The sequence below is a fragment of the Sinocyclocheilus grahami genome, unplaced genomic scaffold (assembly GCF_001515645.1).
Source record: "Sinocyclocheilus grahami isolate Dianchi unplaced genomic scaffold, SAMN03320097.WGS_v1.1 scaffold1052.1, whole genome shotgun sequence".
Classification (NCBI taxonomy): Eukaryota; Metazoa; Chordata; class Actinopteri; order Cypriniformes; family Cyprinidae; genus Sinocyclocheilus; species Sinocyclocheilus grahami.
In genome coordinates, this window is record NW_015506231.1 from 156,226 (window position 1) to 173,889 (window position 17,664).

The following is a 17,664-nucleotide window of genomic DNA, read 5'->3' on the forward strand; positions in this document are numbered from 1 at the left end:
GAGAATCTAGTTTGTGACTAGCTCCAAATTTCTGAATATCAGTTTTTCATATTCTATCATTAAATTCCTGACAAACACACATTGTTATGCAAAGCGTAGGTTGTTATATTTAGTTTTTTTGATACGGGGTATGCTGGTGTCCCTACGAAGCTTCTTAACTGGCTTCACCAGCAATTCTCCCAGTATGTGAAAACCAAGGTTTGACCAGCATTTCTGTCAGGACCACTATCGTCAAAGATGATTGACAATTAGCATATAGTTTGGATTGGCGGTATGGTTCTGTTCCGGGCAAGAACTCCCTGCGCATCCATGCATCCTAGCCAACATAAATTTATTGCAGATATCGTTAAAGTTCAATAATTTTATGTACACATTTTAGAATTAGTCTGATTCAAAGGATAATCAGAAGGCTGAATCCTGACTGACAGAGGAGGAGCTGGGGATGGAGGAGGGTAATTAGCTATTGAGTGATGCGAAAACTGCTGATAATACTGAGGGACCTTATATATGTATGCTTAGATAGGTTTCGTATTCCTATAGGTAGATGGGGATCAGCTGAGAGTCAGCTGATGCGAGCTTGACTAACGTGACCTGCCAGAGCTAACACTACACTTGATTGTTGTTAGTGAAAAGCATGGCTATACTGGTCCACAAGTTACACCAGCATCTAGCCAGCTTCTAAGTTCATGCTGGTCTAAACTGGATTCAGCATGGTTGGCAATAAAGAATACTATTTTTAATGGATTTAAAAGCCTGCACTTCCTTAAGCAATATATTATGTTCCCATTGATTAGACTGATATGATTTATTTAAATGAAGTCATTTTGGATCAAATCACTGTGAATATAGAATTTTGCCAGCAGTGACCGCAGTAACTGTACAGTTATAGATTTCATTGCTTTATATAAGTGTCATATAAGGAGATGTACCCAATATATAACTCAAACTCAAAAGTGTATTGATGGTTACATTATGGATAGTATTCTTGCTTTCATTCTCACAATCTACATTCTGAAATTTGCATGTTCTTCTTCATCCATAACCATATGTATCAGTTATGGATGGAAAATATGAACTTGCATAAAAATTGAAACAGCTGAAGTGTCTGGAGTGATGAATAGAGTAAAGCGATTTTATGAAATTTAACATATTAATTCTAAATCAAGGAGATTAAGCCGAGCAGAAAAGCTTTGCTTAACTAGAAAAGGTGCTGTGATTGTCAGTAGTTGAAAGTAAGACTTTGGATAAAAGTCTACCTATCTTGACCATACTCATGGTGCTCCTCGTAATAAGTCTTTACTGCATTATGTGGTCAAGACCTTAATAAAATGGGATTATCTGAAGCCTACATTTAAAAAAAAGAGACAAAGATGTGTTAACCTTGGTTATTTTTTTCCTATATGCAGCCCATTCTGTCAACATCTGCCTTTCCCCTCCCCACAGAACATTGTTTCTGTGCATTGGGATTCTGTCATACTCTAATTCATCACTCAATGGTTCTACTTAGCAGACCTTGACAAGTGTTTTAAAATCCCCCCCATGTTTAAATAAAGACACACGTTTATACAAAGCAGAGCAACCTTGAGTTAGTGAGGAGCATTATCCCTTGTCCATAAAGACATCCTATTCAAACTACTTTTTTCCACACTTTTGTGTTTTAGATTGAAGTACATTGAAGCAGCATGCTCTGGGTGGATTCCAGGAGGATGAAAGTGACAAACAGAGAGAGTGAGAGAGAAGAGGATGTAACTGCATTATCCTTTTTTGTACTTATACTTTATTATTGTTATTATTATTACTACTATTCAATCATGTTTTCAAACAGTCCCATCAAATGGCCTTGTTCCCATTGATTAGACTGATATGATTTATTTAAATGAAGTCATTTTGGATCAAATCACTGTGAATATAGAATTTTGCCAGCAGTGACCGCAGTAACTGTACAGTTATAGATTTCATTGCTTTATATAAGTGTCATATAAGGAGATGTACCCAATATATAACTCAAACTCAAAAGTGTATTGAGGGTTACATTATGGATAGTATTCTTGCTTTCATTCTCACAATCTACATTCTGAAATTTGCATGTTCTTCTTCATCCATAACCATATGTATCAGTTATGGATGGAAAATATGAACTTGCATAAAAATTGAAACAGCTGAAGTGTTTGGAGTGATGAATAGAGTAAAGCAATTTTATGAAATTTAACATATTAATTCTAAATCAAGGAGATTAAGCCGAGCAGAAAAGCTTTGCTTAACTAGAAAAGGTGCTGTGATTGTCAGTAGTTGAAAGTAAGACTTTGGATAAAAGTCTACCTATCTTGACCATACTCATGGTGCTCCTCGTAATAAGTCTTTACTGCATTATGTGGTCAAGACCTTAATAAAATGGGATTATCTGAAGCCTACATTTTAAAAAAAGAGACAAAGATGTGTTAACCTTGGTTATTTTTTTCCTATATGCAGCCCATTCTGTCAACATCTGCCTTTCCCCTCCCCACAGAACATTGTTTATGTGCATTGGGATTCTGTCATACTCTAATTCATCACTCAATGGTTCTACTTAGCAGGCCTTGACAAGTGTTTTAAAATCCCCCCCATGTTTAAATAAAGACACGCGTTTATACAAAGCAGAGCAACCTTGAGTTAGTGAGGAGCATTATCCCTTGTCCATAAAGACATCCTATTCAAACTACTTTTTTCCACACTTTTGTGTTTTAGATTGAAGTACATTGAAGCAGCATGCTCTGGGTGGATTCCAGGAGGATGAAAGTGACAAACAGAGAGAGTGAGAGAGAAGAGGATGTAACTGCATTATCCTTTTTTGTACTTATACTTTATTATTGTTATTATTATTACTACTATTCAATCATGTTTTCAAACAGTCCCATCAAATGGCCATTTCACCAGCATGCATGCATATATATGAAGGCACCTATAATACAACAAACTCAAAATCATAATAATATTTGTCTGCTTAGTTGTTGCTTTTACAAATGTGACTAACACAACATTAATAACAGGATGCAATTATCCAGTTTCAGTCAGTAGGATTAATATTTGTGGTGGTGGTTTAATGAAGACAGTTAGGTCTGAGAACCTCTAAATGTGTTTGTCTTCTGTAACCAGACAGCGCCATCTGCTGTTTAATAAAGAAAATGTTTATACTTTCTCTGTGAGTTAATAGTTCGAGGTTCATAGAAAAAATAAAACGTTTTATGAAATTGTGTCTCCCTCAGGTTTTCATTATAGACTGGAGGAGTTATATTTTTAAGTCTGAAACCTGGATTTGTTGAAATGAATTGTCGCGTAGGTCACACTGTCTGATGTAACTGGTGTCTGAAAGACAAGATAAATTAATAGCAAAAACATAAACAATTTTTGGGGAAAGGGACAATTCTAATTGTCAGAACAATAAGTTAACATCATTACTTAAATGTAAAATATATACATTATATTCATATATACATATACTGTTTTGAACTGTATATTAACAGATGCATAATTTTAATTAACATCTTCACTCACCTCATCTCTTTTATACATGTTTCCTTTTCCTGCTGACAAAACGATAATTATGAGATTATGCTGAAATTTTGGAATTCCTGAATGAAACTGATCTTACCATATCTGTTTCTTCTTATATTATGGTATATTTCATGACTCTTTTCTCTGTTTTCTGGTGTGCTGCTGCGCTCTACTGGAAGAGGATGAAGAAAAGTAGATCAAGCTTGTGAACAACAGTCAACATGATGCTAGGGTTGACTGAGTGTTTCTATATCGATGCTACAAAAAATATTTTGTTGATTTAAATACCTCTGTCATCCCTCATTTGGCTGATATTGATATAGACTGGTTCAGACTCCTGAGGGTCAGAGTGCACTGAAATGATTGCAAACACAGCAAGAGTTACACTTTGAAAGAAAGAAAGAAAGAAAGAAAGAAAGAAAGAAAGAAACAAACAAACAAACAAACAAACAAACAAAGAAAGAAAGAAAGAAAGAAAGGACTGTTCCATCATGTGCTGTGAAAAGATTCAAAAGAGAATATTTTTTTAAAGATGTACAATTGATGAATGGCTGATTATTTGATTGTTTTTGTACCTGACATTCGTTTCCTGTAGCAGTAATACAATAGAGCTCCAAGCAGAATCCCAGTAAATAGAGTCAAAACACAGGACAATGTAGTGTTTGCCTGTTTGTTGATTACTGAAATTAAATGAAGACTTTATTAATAAATTAAAGGTGTTAATTACATCTGAGGATGAGCTAGAACATTTACAATGTACATCTTGAGCATACAATTTCATTCTGAGTTAAGGTGAAAATACAGTGATAATGGATGGATTAATGGATGAAAATATGACCTTGGCGTGTTACAGTTGAGCTTTCTGTTGGAGCATTTGTATTTGATGAGGTAAGATTGATTGTTATAGGGGCCAGAGCTCTGAGTGTATTCTCAGTAAAAACTGCACACTGCCAGTCCGTTTCATAGCTGGCTAGATTCACTTTGAGATGTAACATGGTGTTTATTTTTTTTGTCACAAGTTGCTGTTTGACCAGCACTCCTCTCTTCCCCTCCATCCTGAGCCAGACCAGCGTCACTGAATCAGTTACTTCAGAAACCTCACAGGTAAGAACCACTGAGTGACTCCTCAACACATCATCAGGGGGCTCAATCGAGACTGAAATCAACAATAACATGAATTACTTTTTAAATGCACTGAACACATTAAAAAAAATACAGTTTTGGATGTCTGATGATCAAATGTAAGTGAAAAATCTATGTATTTATTATTATTAATTTATCTATTTCACAAACCTCTGATGGTGCGTAGTATTGTGGTTGTGTATATTGTTGTTTCAGTAATACACTTGTATGTCCCACTATAATTGAAGTTCACAGGTGAGAAGTGAAAGATAAAAGCTTGACTATTGTATGTTGTTGAAGAACCTCTTCCTGGTTCAATTGGTCCTTTTATTTGAACTTCTCCTCCATTTTCAACAGCTATCAGATCAGTCTGTGAATTAGAACTTGACTCCCAGGTCCACGTCCAGTTCTTATATATTTTGATAGACTTGCAGATCAGTGATACATCGCTATTACTGGAGCTTTGTCTGTAAATGGTTTGACTTTTACTATGTGAATCTGGAAAAACAGTTAGGTAACCTGGTGAGTTTCGGTAAATACATCTATCTCAGTTAGTACATAGTTCATTTCTAAACATATTTGTGAAAAGCACTGTCTTTAGGCCTAAACCTTATTTTCTTTATTTTTTAATGACTTCTGCACATTTAACCTATAGTTTAGGCATACAACAGGCATAAACACAGATTTAACGTAAGAATAACATAATAACGTAAAAATGTACTTACTTGAAGTAACATTAAGTTTGTGAATCCTAACCGTTTGTACTCTTCCATCTTTCATCAATCTACAGTAATATTCCCCTCCACTGCGTTCATCAACAGTGTGTAAGAGGATGTAGGTAGAGTTGTTGTATATCAGAGTGGTGTTGGGTGTTTGTTCTCCATCTTTCTCCCAGTGCAATGTGGAGGATTTAGACAGGAGAGGAACGTCACATCGCAAAGACACGTCAGATCCATGCTGAACTTTGAGAACCAGAATATTAGAAAGGAGTGTGAGAAACTGCAAATATCTTTCTAACGTTAAAAACTTTTATTTATTTATTTTTTAATTGTTGCTGTACAGAAAATCAACCAACCTTTATTTTGGGTCTGAACAGTTTGAATTGGTGGATGTGCTGTGAAAGAAAAACAATTACAATTACAACTACAAACACTGCAAGATAAAACCAACAAACCTTGCTGAGGACACAAATTCAGTATGTTTTCACCAGCATTTTCAAAATATTTGAACAAAGAGAGGCTAAGATTGTATGCTTTATAAATAAAACTGGTTGTCTGTAGTGGTTGTTAATCACACACTGACATAGACATGTTTAGGTTAAATAGTTTTGAATAAAACATTTACAGCTTTAGATATTTAATTTGAATTTAATAACAGTGGATATGAAACTGCAGATTACTGTACATAAATTATTTTTTTTCAAATGGCTTCAACATTATTAAATCATTCTATAATTTATTAATTTCTAATTAGAATTGACATTGTGTTGATCAACAAGCTGCATAAGAGGGAAGAATTAAAATATCTAGAAAGAATATTCTTCCTTTTGATATGATCAGTAGATAAAGTGAGACTCACCGATAGCATGAAATTGGGAATAAAATCCACACATCAAAATAAAGATTGTAAAATGTGTAAGCGGCATGATTCTTCTTTCCAGTGCCTCAGATAAAGTGATGCACTCTGAAGAGTTTAAAGAAAGTGCTAGCCAGAAACTTTTACTGGGCGGTGCAATAGTCAGAAATCTCTATGCAATAGAAAACAGTCAGCTCATCAATTTTAAGCAAAATTTTCATACAGAGAGATGAAGAAGTAATTTATTTTGCCATGTTAACTTACATGGAATAAATGTTCTAACAATCTATCTTCAAGAAAAAAGAGAGTATTTTAAACTCTTCTGTTTGTACATTTTATACAAATGTCTCTAATAAACCCATTTAGGTTATCTTGCATAAATAGAATGGCATGTTTGAAAACTATTATTAACTACTATTAAATAATAACAATAATAATGAAATATTATTTTTAGATTAGTCTGGTTTTCTCAATTAGCTAATTCCCAGAGCAGCAAATATGAACCATCTTTAGGTTTCTCTAAAAAAAGATCTACACTCACAACTGTCTGTACCAACTTACCAAAAGATTGGGGTCAGTAAGATTTTTTAAAATGTTTTTGAAAGAAGTTATGCTTACTAAGGCTGCATCAATTTGATCAAAAGTACAGTCTAAATAACAAAAATATTATTACATCTTAAAATGAAAATTTTCTATTTGAATGCTTTTTTTTATTTATTTATTCCTGTGATGTTAAAGCTGAATTTTCAGCAGCCATTTCTCCAAGTCTTTTGTGTCACATGATCATTCAGAAATCATTGTAATATGCTGATTTGCTCAATAAACATGTCTTATTATTATCAATGTTAAAACATTTGTGCTGCTTAATATTTTTGTGAAAATTGTCATTTTAAGGATTTTTCGGGTGAATAGAAAGTTTAAATTTATTTGAAACAGATTTTTTTTGCAACATTACAAAATACTTTACTGTCACATTTGCTGAAAGTATTAATTATGAAATTATGTACTTGTCACAGGGGGAACATGCAGCCTTCTTAAGGTTTTTCAGTGAAATTAAATGAAAAAAATGAAAGGGGTCCTATTACGCTTTTTCAACTTTAGTTAGTCTGTAATGTTGCTGTTTGAGCATAAAAAAGATCTGCAAAGTTACAAAGCTCAAAAGTCAATTCAAAAGGAGAAATTTTATTTAATTCACTTTTCAAAAACTACAACGAACGACTCGTTTGGACTACAACGCATATTTTCCGGGATTTGTGATATCACAAATACCGACGAATGGGACGAGACCTGGTTGAGCTGCACTAGAGAAGGCAACGAGTGTTATCACTATGTTGGAGACACGCTAGCTTTCCCAAGGCAGACGAACTTGGAGTGGTACTGGTTATAATCATCCGGGTTTAAATCACGCTAAAATTGATTTGATTTTGAAGCAGTATTTACTCTGAAGCTCGCAGTGGTAAGGGGCATGACATTTCCCGACCAGGCGCCGAGTGCTGCCAATCCCAACACACACTGGCCCAGCTAACCCATCCCAACACACACTGGCCCAGCTAACCCATCCCAACACACACTGGCCCAGCTAACCCATCCCAACACACACTGGCCCAGCTAACCCATCCCAACACACACTGGCCCAGCTAACCCATCCCAACACACACTGGCCCAGCTAACCCATCCCAACACACACTGGCCCAGCTAACCCATCCCAACACACACTGGCCCAGCTAACCCATCCCAACACACACTGGCCCAGCTAACCAATCACAGCACATTTCGTATTTCAGAAGCCTTCATTTGATACAGGAACTATTCAAGCCGTTCATGCCAGACTGGGGAGAGAGTGTTGTAATATGTGTAAAATGTAAATATGTGAAAAATAATGTTTTTCGAACTATCTAGTATGAGAGTCTGTTCTAGTACACCTCCAAAATAAAATCAAGAGCATAATAGGACCCCTTTAAATTAAATTAAAACTTTACATTTTTTTCCAATAAAAAAATTATATAATAATTTGTATGAAACTACAATATAACTGAATTAGAGTAAAATGTAACACTACTGTAAGTTTTTAAGTAGGTGTTTGAAACTAATTTTCATGTTACAGTAATATGTTCTTAGTGTTGGTCTGATTTGATTATAGTTAGACAGGAGGTTTAAGAAACATTCTTCTTCTTCTTCTTCATATATTTGATTAATCCATGCTGTTGTGCCTGACAACATTCCAGCTCACCTCAAAATTAGCAATTAAAATTACTTTCTATAGGCTTCAGTGCACATAGGCAATTAAATAATTTTCATTTTTATTGTTATGAATATTTCACTGTTTAAAATTCTTGCAATTCAATTTTTTTTTTCTTTTTGACTTTTAGTTAGTTGAAACATTTGTTGCAAAGCTAAATCATCTTAGATTTTTCCATTACAGGAAATACTATGCTACATTTAACACAGTTGTGTGTCATGAAACCACACTGAGGTTTCTTTCTGTGAACATATTGGTCTGATTATACTCAGAGATAGTGTTGGTGATGCATTTATGTTTCCAATTCAAGTGAAACCCAAAGACCCTTTGCTTACAGACTGAGCACACCCATAATGTACTTAAGCATGCATGGTTCATTAGTCTTGTGTTTTAATGTAAAGTACCAAAATAATGGATGGGTAGCATGCTATCATTAATACAAGATTCATTTTGTGTTTTCAATTCCATTCAATAATAAATTTAAAATAAATGAAATATGAGCTCCCAGTGTCAAGGCTCACTGTGCTTTAATTTCTGAGTAGATGACTGCATCATTTCTGTCCTGTAGATATTGAGACATACATTGCAAATAAATCACAAACATTTATAGCATGCGTATCATTAACAAATCAAAATGACAATCTGATTAGCTGACCTCTGAACTTGCATGATTTCTTTTAAAACACTTGTCAGCTCCTGGAAATAAAATCAGTCATAGATTTAACATAGATTTCTCACTATATAGAACACAGAGAAGTCAATTAAACGTCTGTCTTACCATGAATAGATCCTGCTACTGTCACTGAAGCATAATGGATGTCCTCATCTTCTTGTGATTTGAATCCAGTGACGTGACCTTCATCTAGTGAAACAATATGACAGCATCTCGTATTTCAAAACTCATCACAATCAGGAAAATATTCAGTGGACAAAATGGACACTTAAACATGTAAAACATTTTTAGATATGAATTAAGTTTAAGCTGCATCTTTTAGCCTGATCCAGCTAATAAGCATGTGTGTACTAATAGGCAATGTCTCTGTAAAAAGGCAATTAGCAATTTGAAATGAAAGACAGGACTTTCATTCACTTCCCATAGAGAATGTTACAATTTGACCAATTCATTTGGACAATGTTCTCCTTCATATACTGTCTCTGAGATGCGCTCACCTGTTTTTCGCTGACATTTAAAAACTAGAAGTCCCAGCAGAATCAGCACACTGACAGTAACAACACAAGCCACGATGATCTCGATTTGTAGATGACTGTCCTTTGTCATGGTGTCTTCTCCAGACATGTTGAGCCAGATAATTACAACAGTGTCATGATTACACAGTGATACATTTTATTTTTACATTTATATTTTGAGCATTCATTCTGTGTTAAAGTAAAAAATATTGTATATTAATGGTTCAAAAATATTACCTTGGTTTGTTACAGTTGAGCTTTCTGTTGGAGCATTTGTATTTGATGAGGTAAGATTGATTGTTATAGGGGCCAGAGCTCTGAGTGTATTCTCAGTAAAAACTGCACACTGCCAGTCCGTTTCATAGCTGGCTAGATTCACTTTGAGACGTAACATGTTGTTTATTTTTTTTGTCATAATTTGCTGTTTGACCAGCACTCCTCTCTTCCCCTCCATCCTGAGCCAGACCAGCGTTACTGAATCAGTTACTTCAGAAACCTCACAGGTAAGAACCACTGAGTGACTCCTCAACACATCATCAGGGGGCTCCATCGAGACTGAAATCAATGAGGTTTTACATTTGGAGGAATATTGATTAAAATGTATAAAAATAAAGGAATATATTACAGGTTCAACACACCTTAAATGCAATACACGCAATGTTAGTTGTTTAACTAATTCTCACTCACTGAATTGCACCCAACCATCTCTCTAAATATTGTTGCATCGATACAAAATTGTTAATTGTTAAGGAGTATTATTGAAACGGAAACATCCCTTTAAACAGCTGAGAACAAAATGTTGCATGTAAGTGAGAAAACAATGTAAATTTGTTACAAACCTCTGATGGTGCGTAGTATTGTGGTTGTGTAGATTGTTGTTTCAGTAATACACCTGTATGTCCCACTATAATTGAAGTTCACAGGTGAGATGTGAAAGATAAAAAAATGACCAGTGTATGTAGTAGAAGAATTTCTTCCTGGTTTAATTGGTCCTTTTATTTGAACTTCTCTTCCTTTTTCTACGGCTATCAGATCAATCTGTGAATTAGGGCTCTGTTCCCATGTCCACCTTAACCTGTGGTAGTTCTTTTTAGACTTGCAGATCAGTGATACACCACTATTATTGGCACTTTGCCTGTAAATTGTATGCCTTTTATTCTGTGAATCTGGAAAAATATAGAGAGTATAGTTTTGTGGAAAAAGTAGTGTACCAAGTAACTTAAATAGCAGTTTCAGTCATTATCCACTGAAAATATCGTATTCACACTTCGACACATTCAAACCTGTTGCATTAACAATAGACTGGAGAAGTTCTTTGATTATATACAATATGCAATGTTTTAAAAAATGTAATTAATCACATACTTTGGAACAGCAATTTGGAGATCACTATGACTGTGTACACACAACTGAATGTACTTACATGGAGTGACATTAAGTGTGTGAATCCTAACAGTTTGTATGCTTCCATCTTTCATCAATCTACAGTAATATTTCCCTTCACTGCGTTCATCAACAGTGTGTAAGAGGATGTAGGTAGAGTTGTTGTATATCAGAGTGGTGTTGGGTGTTTGTTCTCCATCTTTCTCCCAGTGCAATGTGGAGGATTTAGACAGGAGAGGAACGTCACATCGCAAAGACACGTCAGATCCATGCTGAACTTTGAAGAAGTGAAATTAAAACAGAGTGAACAAATACCAGGGTTGTTGTATTACAACAATTGATTGGAAAGATTGAAAGATTAGAATTATGATTTGAGGTTTGGTAAGGGTTACTTAATCACATTATTACAGCCACAAGCGTTACTCACATATTAAATAATATTATATTATGTTGTAGTTACCTGGCCAGATTTACATAATTAAATTATGGTACAAACACAGAGAATTAAAATTGGTAAATTTAAATTACAGTAATGATGTTTAAGACTATTTCAAATATCCTTCTCAGCTAAACATGACGGATATGTTTCTTAACAGAATCAACTCATTCAACAAAACAAGCAAGCAAAAGCATGAAAATATACAGTATAGGCAATTGTTTATTTAGGTTCAGGCTTGTAATACTCACCTTCTTGAGATTTGTAACAAAACCCAGTTTTCAACATTAATAAAACAATTGAGATGATATGCATGGTGTTGTGTTCAGTCTTATTTTAGAGAGGATGAAGAAGTATCAGTCTTGTCATGCAGAGAAAGAGGAAACGAAAGGAGAGGTTTTTAGAAATGGGTTCAAACATCTGGTACAAACAAATGTTGTGGCATATTACTGCAAATGGATGGTCTTGAAATATGTTATAATATGGAATGATATGGAGGTACTTACATTAAATATGATCATCAATGAGTGTTATGTAACTAAATACAGAAAAATACTGGCATTTTAAATAGCCATGTGGTTCAGCTAATGTATTTTTTCAGTAGCTATTTGGGAACAGGATTGTTGAAAATGGCACATTTTTAAATAATGTTATAACACTTGCAACTTAGGTAATGTCCATTAATGACCATAGCAAACAGCTTCTGTGTGTTTAGGTGCTTCCATCTTCTAGAATCTAGATCACAGCGTGTTGACTGCTGCCCTCTATTGGTGATGTATGTAAACACATTTTCAAAGTACATGTCTGTGCAACTACTTACACAAAATTAAAAAAGGAAAAGCACTTATAATACATGTTATGTAACAGATAAAGTATTTCTTTGTATGAGGCAGTCTAAGAGTACACACAATTGTAACACGTTCAGTGTGACAATATTATTTTTAATCTTCCTTCTCTGTTTAAATTACAGTCAAATTAAAATAAGAACGAAGCCCATTTTCTATTCTCGCGATAAATGTTAATCTGACACGAGAAAGTAAATATCAAATATGGCGACGTCCATCGTCCATAGCAACGTAGTTGCCACAGTGCAAAGTCTTATTACATTTAATTAATAAGTCACACCCCTTAGATCTGAGATTTATTTTTATACATCTCACAAGTGAAGCATTTAAGTGGAATAATTGTGCTTTTTGCTCTTGGTTTTGCACTTTGCAGACGGTCCCTATCCTGCACTTTTACATTATAACTATAAAGTCTATCAATTACAATACCTTAAGGCAGATTAAAACAAATAAAACACATTGTGTGTTCTCTTCTACATTTGAAAACAATTATAACACATTATGTTTCTTGTCCTTGTGCTAAATCGTTAAAGAACTATTGAAGATTTCCGAGGCTGAATCTCTTGACAAATGTCAAACGTCGAACCAACTTTATATTGGTCTGTGTTTGTAATGTCCAGTAATGATTAACTTCTCAGCAGATGTCCAGTTATTTGCTCTGAAGATTCGCTCTGAAGTCACAGTGAAGATGACTGAAAGATTGTTTGAAGAGAAACGACATGCCTTCCTCTATCAAAAATATTGATTTGGTCCACCTGATGAGCTGAAGAAGCTTGTTCTCCATTATCTGGACAAAAAGGTAAGACGGTCGTGTTATTATTAGGTACGTTTTGAGCGCAACAGTCTGACATGTTGGTGTCGTGTGCACAAAAGCTGAATCACTGCATGTTTGTTTGGTAACTTTGTTTGGAGAGACCCTTCCAAAATATGGAGCACATACATTATAAAACAATTTTAATACATTATTGTAATAATAATTATAATAATAAACCATAAAAATAACATTCTAAGGTGGTTGTAATTATATTTATACCACAAAAAATTTATATATATATATATATAAATTAATATATATAAAATATATTTAGATTGTATACGAAATCACAGTGGGGTTTATTGCCATTTTACCATGTCCAATAAATCATGTTAACACCATACTGTTTCTAAGTTACTGTCATGACCTCTAGCTGGAGCGCCAGTGAGCTTCACTAGAGGGCACCCCATCCCGGACTTTACCACTCCATCAAAAACTTAATTTCCCATAATCGTTTGCCCGGACTCATCAACACTCACTCTTTGCACCTGTGTCTCATTTACCCTGTCTGCTCACCATATAAAAGTCTGGTTTAGTTTGTCATTCTTTGCGAAGTCTTGTAAGTGTTACACTGCATCGCTGAGCGGTTCTCCTGTTTCTATGTATCTTGGTTTTTGGACTCTTTGCCTGTGTTCTCTGCCTTGTTTAGTTGGACTGATTGCCTGTGTGTTGACCCTTGCCTGCTGTCTGATTTTGATTCTGGACTTTTCTAAAAAACACTGCATTTGGATCCTCACTCAGTCTCTGAGCAGTTCCGTAACAGAAGACTTCGCCAATAATGGATCCAGCAGTACAGATGATGTTTCTCCGCTGGCCTTTGAGACTCGGACTCCACTTCGGTCCGTCTACCCTTTGGTGTCGCCTTGGCTCCATGCTCCCTCATCTCCACTGTGGCCCATCACTCCACCAGGCTTCCTCATTCCTCCGGCTCCACCTTGGTCATTCGTTGACCCGCCTTCGCCTCAGGACTACATTTCTCGGGCTTCGCCTCGTCCCTCCGGCTCCGCCGGGCTCCTCTCTCCCTCCAGCTCCGCCTTGGTTCTCAGTCGCTCCGGCTCCACCGCGGCCTTCTGGATCCCCACCTGCACCTCGGTCGCCAGAGCTGTCGGCTCCACCATGGTCCTCCGATCTCTCAGTGTCACCCTGGCTCTTCGGTTCTCTGTCTCCGCCTTGGGCTCCTCTTCCACCGTCTCCATCAGTCGGACCCCTAATACCTCCAGTGTCACCTTCATGGTTCCTCCCTCCGTCAACTCCACCATGGAGTGATAGTGGAGCGTCTGGAATTCGCTCCTTAAGGGGGGGGGGCTCTGTCATGATCTCTAGCTGGAGTGCCCGTGAGCGTCGCTAGAGGGCACCCCATCCGGGACTTTACCACTCCATCAAAAACTTAATTTCCCATAATCCTTTGCCCGGACTCATCAACACTCACTCTTTGCACCTATATAAGTCTGGTTTAGTTTGTCATTCTTTGCGAAGTCTTGTAAGTGTTGCACTGCATCTCTGAGCGTTTCTATGTATCTTGGTTTTTGGACTCTTTGCCTGTGTTGACCCTTGCCTGCTGTCTGATTTTGATTCTGGAGTTTTCTAATAAACACTGCATTTGGATCCTCACTCAGTCTCTGAGCAGTTCCGTAACAGTTACCACCAGAGACAAGTCAGAAGTGCAAATGTTGGAAACTCATAACTTAACACCTCCGACGTAACACAAAAGAAATTGTTATATAGCATTTGTCTAATTATTTACTTTATATTTAATGTGTGAAAAAATAAATAAGCTGTTCTCCCATATAAGGTTTAATGGTAAAAACATGCTTCACATAAAGGAAAGCCCCATCAGCTAGCTGTGGAACGGGGCAGAACTCTCGTACCCTGACGGCGTATTTTGAGATGGTGGTGGGCATTGACGTCAGTGAATCTCAGGTGGAGCAGGCAAGAGCAGTGCTAGGCTTCCCTAACCTCAGCTACAGGTCAGGAATGCATGTTTCTACTCTTCCTTAAAAAAAACATAAATCTTGTCCCATGACTTAATTTTTATCTCATAACGTAAAAGATATGGAACAATGTACCATTATACCTTTTGTATAACCCTGAAAGAAAAAAAATGATTATTGTGGTCTCTCCGTATCATGTTTATTAAATGACAGTAGGCACAGCAGAGGAGCTGCCATTCCCAGATGGCACAGTGGATCTGCTGATGGCTGTGTCTGTGGCTCATTGGTTTGACACTGAATGTTTCATAAAGGAGGCCACACGTGTTTTGAAGCCGCGTGGCTGCTTGGCTCTCTTGGCTATGGAGACAATATGAAAATACACTATGAATCTTGTGGTGATCGACTTAATAACATATATGAGGAAGTAAGCCTATACCATAACTGTGTATTTATATAAATGAGTATCTAGAGAGCAGGTTTAATAATAATTTGACCCCGTTTAATATGTAAATGCAAAAGCCTTAGCTTACTGAATGCATGTTTATCAACTTACTTTTGCAAACCATTTCACTAAAGGTTAAATATGCTCATAGAATAACTGCACTCTTGTATTAATTTATCCTGCTAGGTAAAGCGATTAGCAATTACAATTACACAAGCAGTAAGATAACTGGGGCCAACAATAAGCTAAAGATCTTATTTGAAACCATACCCTTCCCAGATAAAAAGAGGTGAATGAACAATTAACTGTGTGTCAACGAACCTCTGCACAAATCTGCTTATCACATTTACTTTCTTTTGTATAGGTGGCATTTGTGTGTAAAATAAAACATTGTATTTTGTTTATACACTGCTTTTTTAAAAATAACATTTATTCTAAAAACATATTTTTATGTTTATATTATATTAATAATATTAATATATTATATTATATTAATGTCATCCTTGATATGAGTTGCAGTTGTAGATTCTAACAGTTTTGTAAGGATTGAAATAATTCCATTAAAGCAGCAGCTGAGCACCAAGAATGTAATTGGTTTTATTCAGACATTCTCCATGTACCAAGCCTATCTGAGAGCCGATCTAAGCGCTGCAACTGTTGGAGAGAACAACATCACGGTAATTACTTCTTTTTGAAGAACTTCAACATTTCAGCCGCTTTTACTGTCATGCAATGTTGATTGTTTGTAACACAAAATTAGACTGTAAGATTCTTATTAAAGGAAATGTGCTTTTTGGCCTTTATCATGTTGATGGTATGTTTGCTTGTCACTTATTCTGTTCCAGGATTCTAGAGGAGATGAAAGTGTCATCAACAGAGGCCAAAGTCGACTTTATAATGAAGTACTTCTGTGTGCTTGCATGTAAACCTGAGTGACACATGACTCAATCACATGACCCACTTCACCTGTACTATCATCCCAGGTGTTTAGCTACTGTAGTTCCTGTGAAAGATTTGATTTCCCTTTGTTAATCAAGTTGTTAGCAAATCTGTGGGCTTACAAACACAATATTTTTCATAATTTCACATGAAAGATTCTGAAAATATAAACAATTTATTATTTGCACTATGCATTATGATGTTGCATAATATTAATTCGAAATAATTTACTCTAAAACATGCAGGCATTGATGTAATGTTGTTTAAAATAACAATAAAATCCTTTTTTTTCATTTTTGAAGTTTGTTCACATGAACAGTAAAAAATTCCCTGGATGCCACAGAAATGTTTACTCAATCTAGGTTTTGTAAAAATGTAAATAAATCCTTCTTAACACCCACACTTCACATTCACAGAAACAATTCTTTATTCCATGAACCTGTTGTTCTTCAGCAATATCAACATCAACAGATAAGCATTATGCCTTTCTGTACTTTAATTTTTTCATGTACTCTTATATTTTCATTCATACTGGAAACCTTTGATTCTTTTCTGGTCATTGCTTAGGAGATGTTTATTAACTTTGAAAGAACCTTTAGTCTTTACTCCAGAGTGAATGTGAAAAAATGTCTGTGTGTGAGGCTCAAGTCCTCATTAGCAAACTGAGCACATTACGGTTGCCTCGAAGGAATGTTTTAAACAGCTTAGTGCTATTGGCACAGCTGATACTGTCTCTCAGTGTTTAGTGCACTTGTACAGCGCTCAAAAATGGCTGTACGTTTGTTTGAGGATAAAGAACATGCAGACTCATACTGGAAGTACCGAATTTCTCCTTCTGAAGAGCTCATCGACAAGGTTCTACAGTTCCACAGGAATAATGTAGGACTTCTATTACTGTTTGTTGTTGTTTATTCATCAGCCTGCCATCTTTGTCATTTTATTTACATTTGGATATATTGTTTACTGCATTTTCTCAGAAAAATTCAGCCAATGACCTGGCAGTAGATGTTGGTTGTGGGTCAGGGCAGGGAACGTTGCTCTTAGCACCACATTTTACTTGTGTGGTAGGGACAGACATCAGTCCTGCTCAACTGGAGATGGGGAGGAAACATGTTAATATTCCAAACATCTCTTACAGGTAGGCAAACCTGAATTGGGTGTTACTGCATGTGTGACAGCTTATATATATATATATATATATATATATATATATATATAT

The 17,664-nt window shown here is 35.8% G+C and overlaps 3 protein-coding genes across 3 annotated transcripts in view; 1 reads left to right on the forward strand and 2 right to left on the reverse strand.

Annotated features, from left to right (window-relative positions):
• Positions 1-3,273: 3,273 nt before the first annotated feature.
• Positions 3,274-8,819, reverse strand: LOC107566155 (uncharacterized). The gene is made up of 10 exons (XM_016251527.1): positions 8,816-8,819; positions 5,729-5,767; positions 5,379-5,615; positions 4,825-5,151; positions 4,370-4,687; positions 4,107-4,211; positions 3,820-3,885; positions 3,629-3,703; positions 3,532-3,560; positions 3,274-3,342 (listed from the first exon to the last, which is right to left on the reverse strand). Exons 1-10 carry the CDS (start codon positions 8,817-8,819, stop codon positions 3,274-3,276), a joined length of 1,269 nt encoding a protein of 422 aa, XP_016107013.1.
• Positions 8,820-9,228: 409 nt separating this feature from the next.
• LOC107566156 (uncharacterized) lies at positions 9,229-11,795 on the reverse strand. Its single transcript, XM_016251528.1, has 6 exons — positions 11,726-11,795; positions 11,079-11,315; positions 10,495-10,821; positions 9,893-10,210; positions 9,638-9,754; positions 9,229-9,329 (listed from the first exon to the last, which is right to left on the reverse strand). The coding sequence occupies exons 1-6, from the start codon at positions 11,787-11,789 to the stop codon at positions 9,229-9,231; spliced, it is 1,164 nt and encodes a 387-aa protein (XP_016107014.1). The 5' UTR covers positions 11,790-11,795.
• A 5,174-nt stretch (positions 11,796-16,969) lies between these two features.
• Positions 16,970-17,664, forward strand: part of LOC107566157 (putative methyltransferase DDB_G0268948) — a 2,912-nt gene continuing 2,217 nt past the window's right edge. The window contains exons 1-2 of the mRNA XM_016251529.1: positions 16,970-17,324; positions 17,423-17,583. Coding sequence (XP_016107015.1) covers positions 17,214-17,324; positions 17,423-17,583 — 272 coding nt within the window. The 5' untranslated portion in view covers positions 16,970-17,213. The remainder of the gene's footprint in view (positions 17,325-17,422; positions 17,584-17,664) is intronic.

Coding starts and splice junctions, on each gene's coding strand:
- LOC107566156 (XM_016251528.1), bottom strand. CDS start 11,789: ATGCATATCATCTCAATTGTTTTATTAATGTTGAAAACTGGGTTTTGT. Junction 10,211..10,494: donor AATACTACGCACCATCAGAG/GTTTGTAACAAA, acceptor CATTGATTTCAG/TCTCGATGGAGCCCCCTGAT. Junction 9,755..9,892: donor CTCAACTGTAACAAACCAAG/GTAATATTTTTG, acceptor ACATGTCTGGAG/AAGACACCATGACAAAGGAC.
- LOC107566155 (XM_016251527.1), bottom strand. Junction 4,688..4,824: donor AATACTACGCACCATCAGAG/GTTTGTGAAATA, acceptor TGTTGATTTCAG/TCTCGATTGAGCCCCCTGAT. Junction 3,886..4,106: donor CTACAGGAAACGAATGTCAG/GTACAAAAACAA, acceptor CAATCATTTCAG/TGCACTCTGACCCTCAGGAG.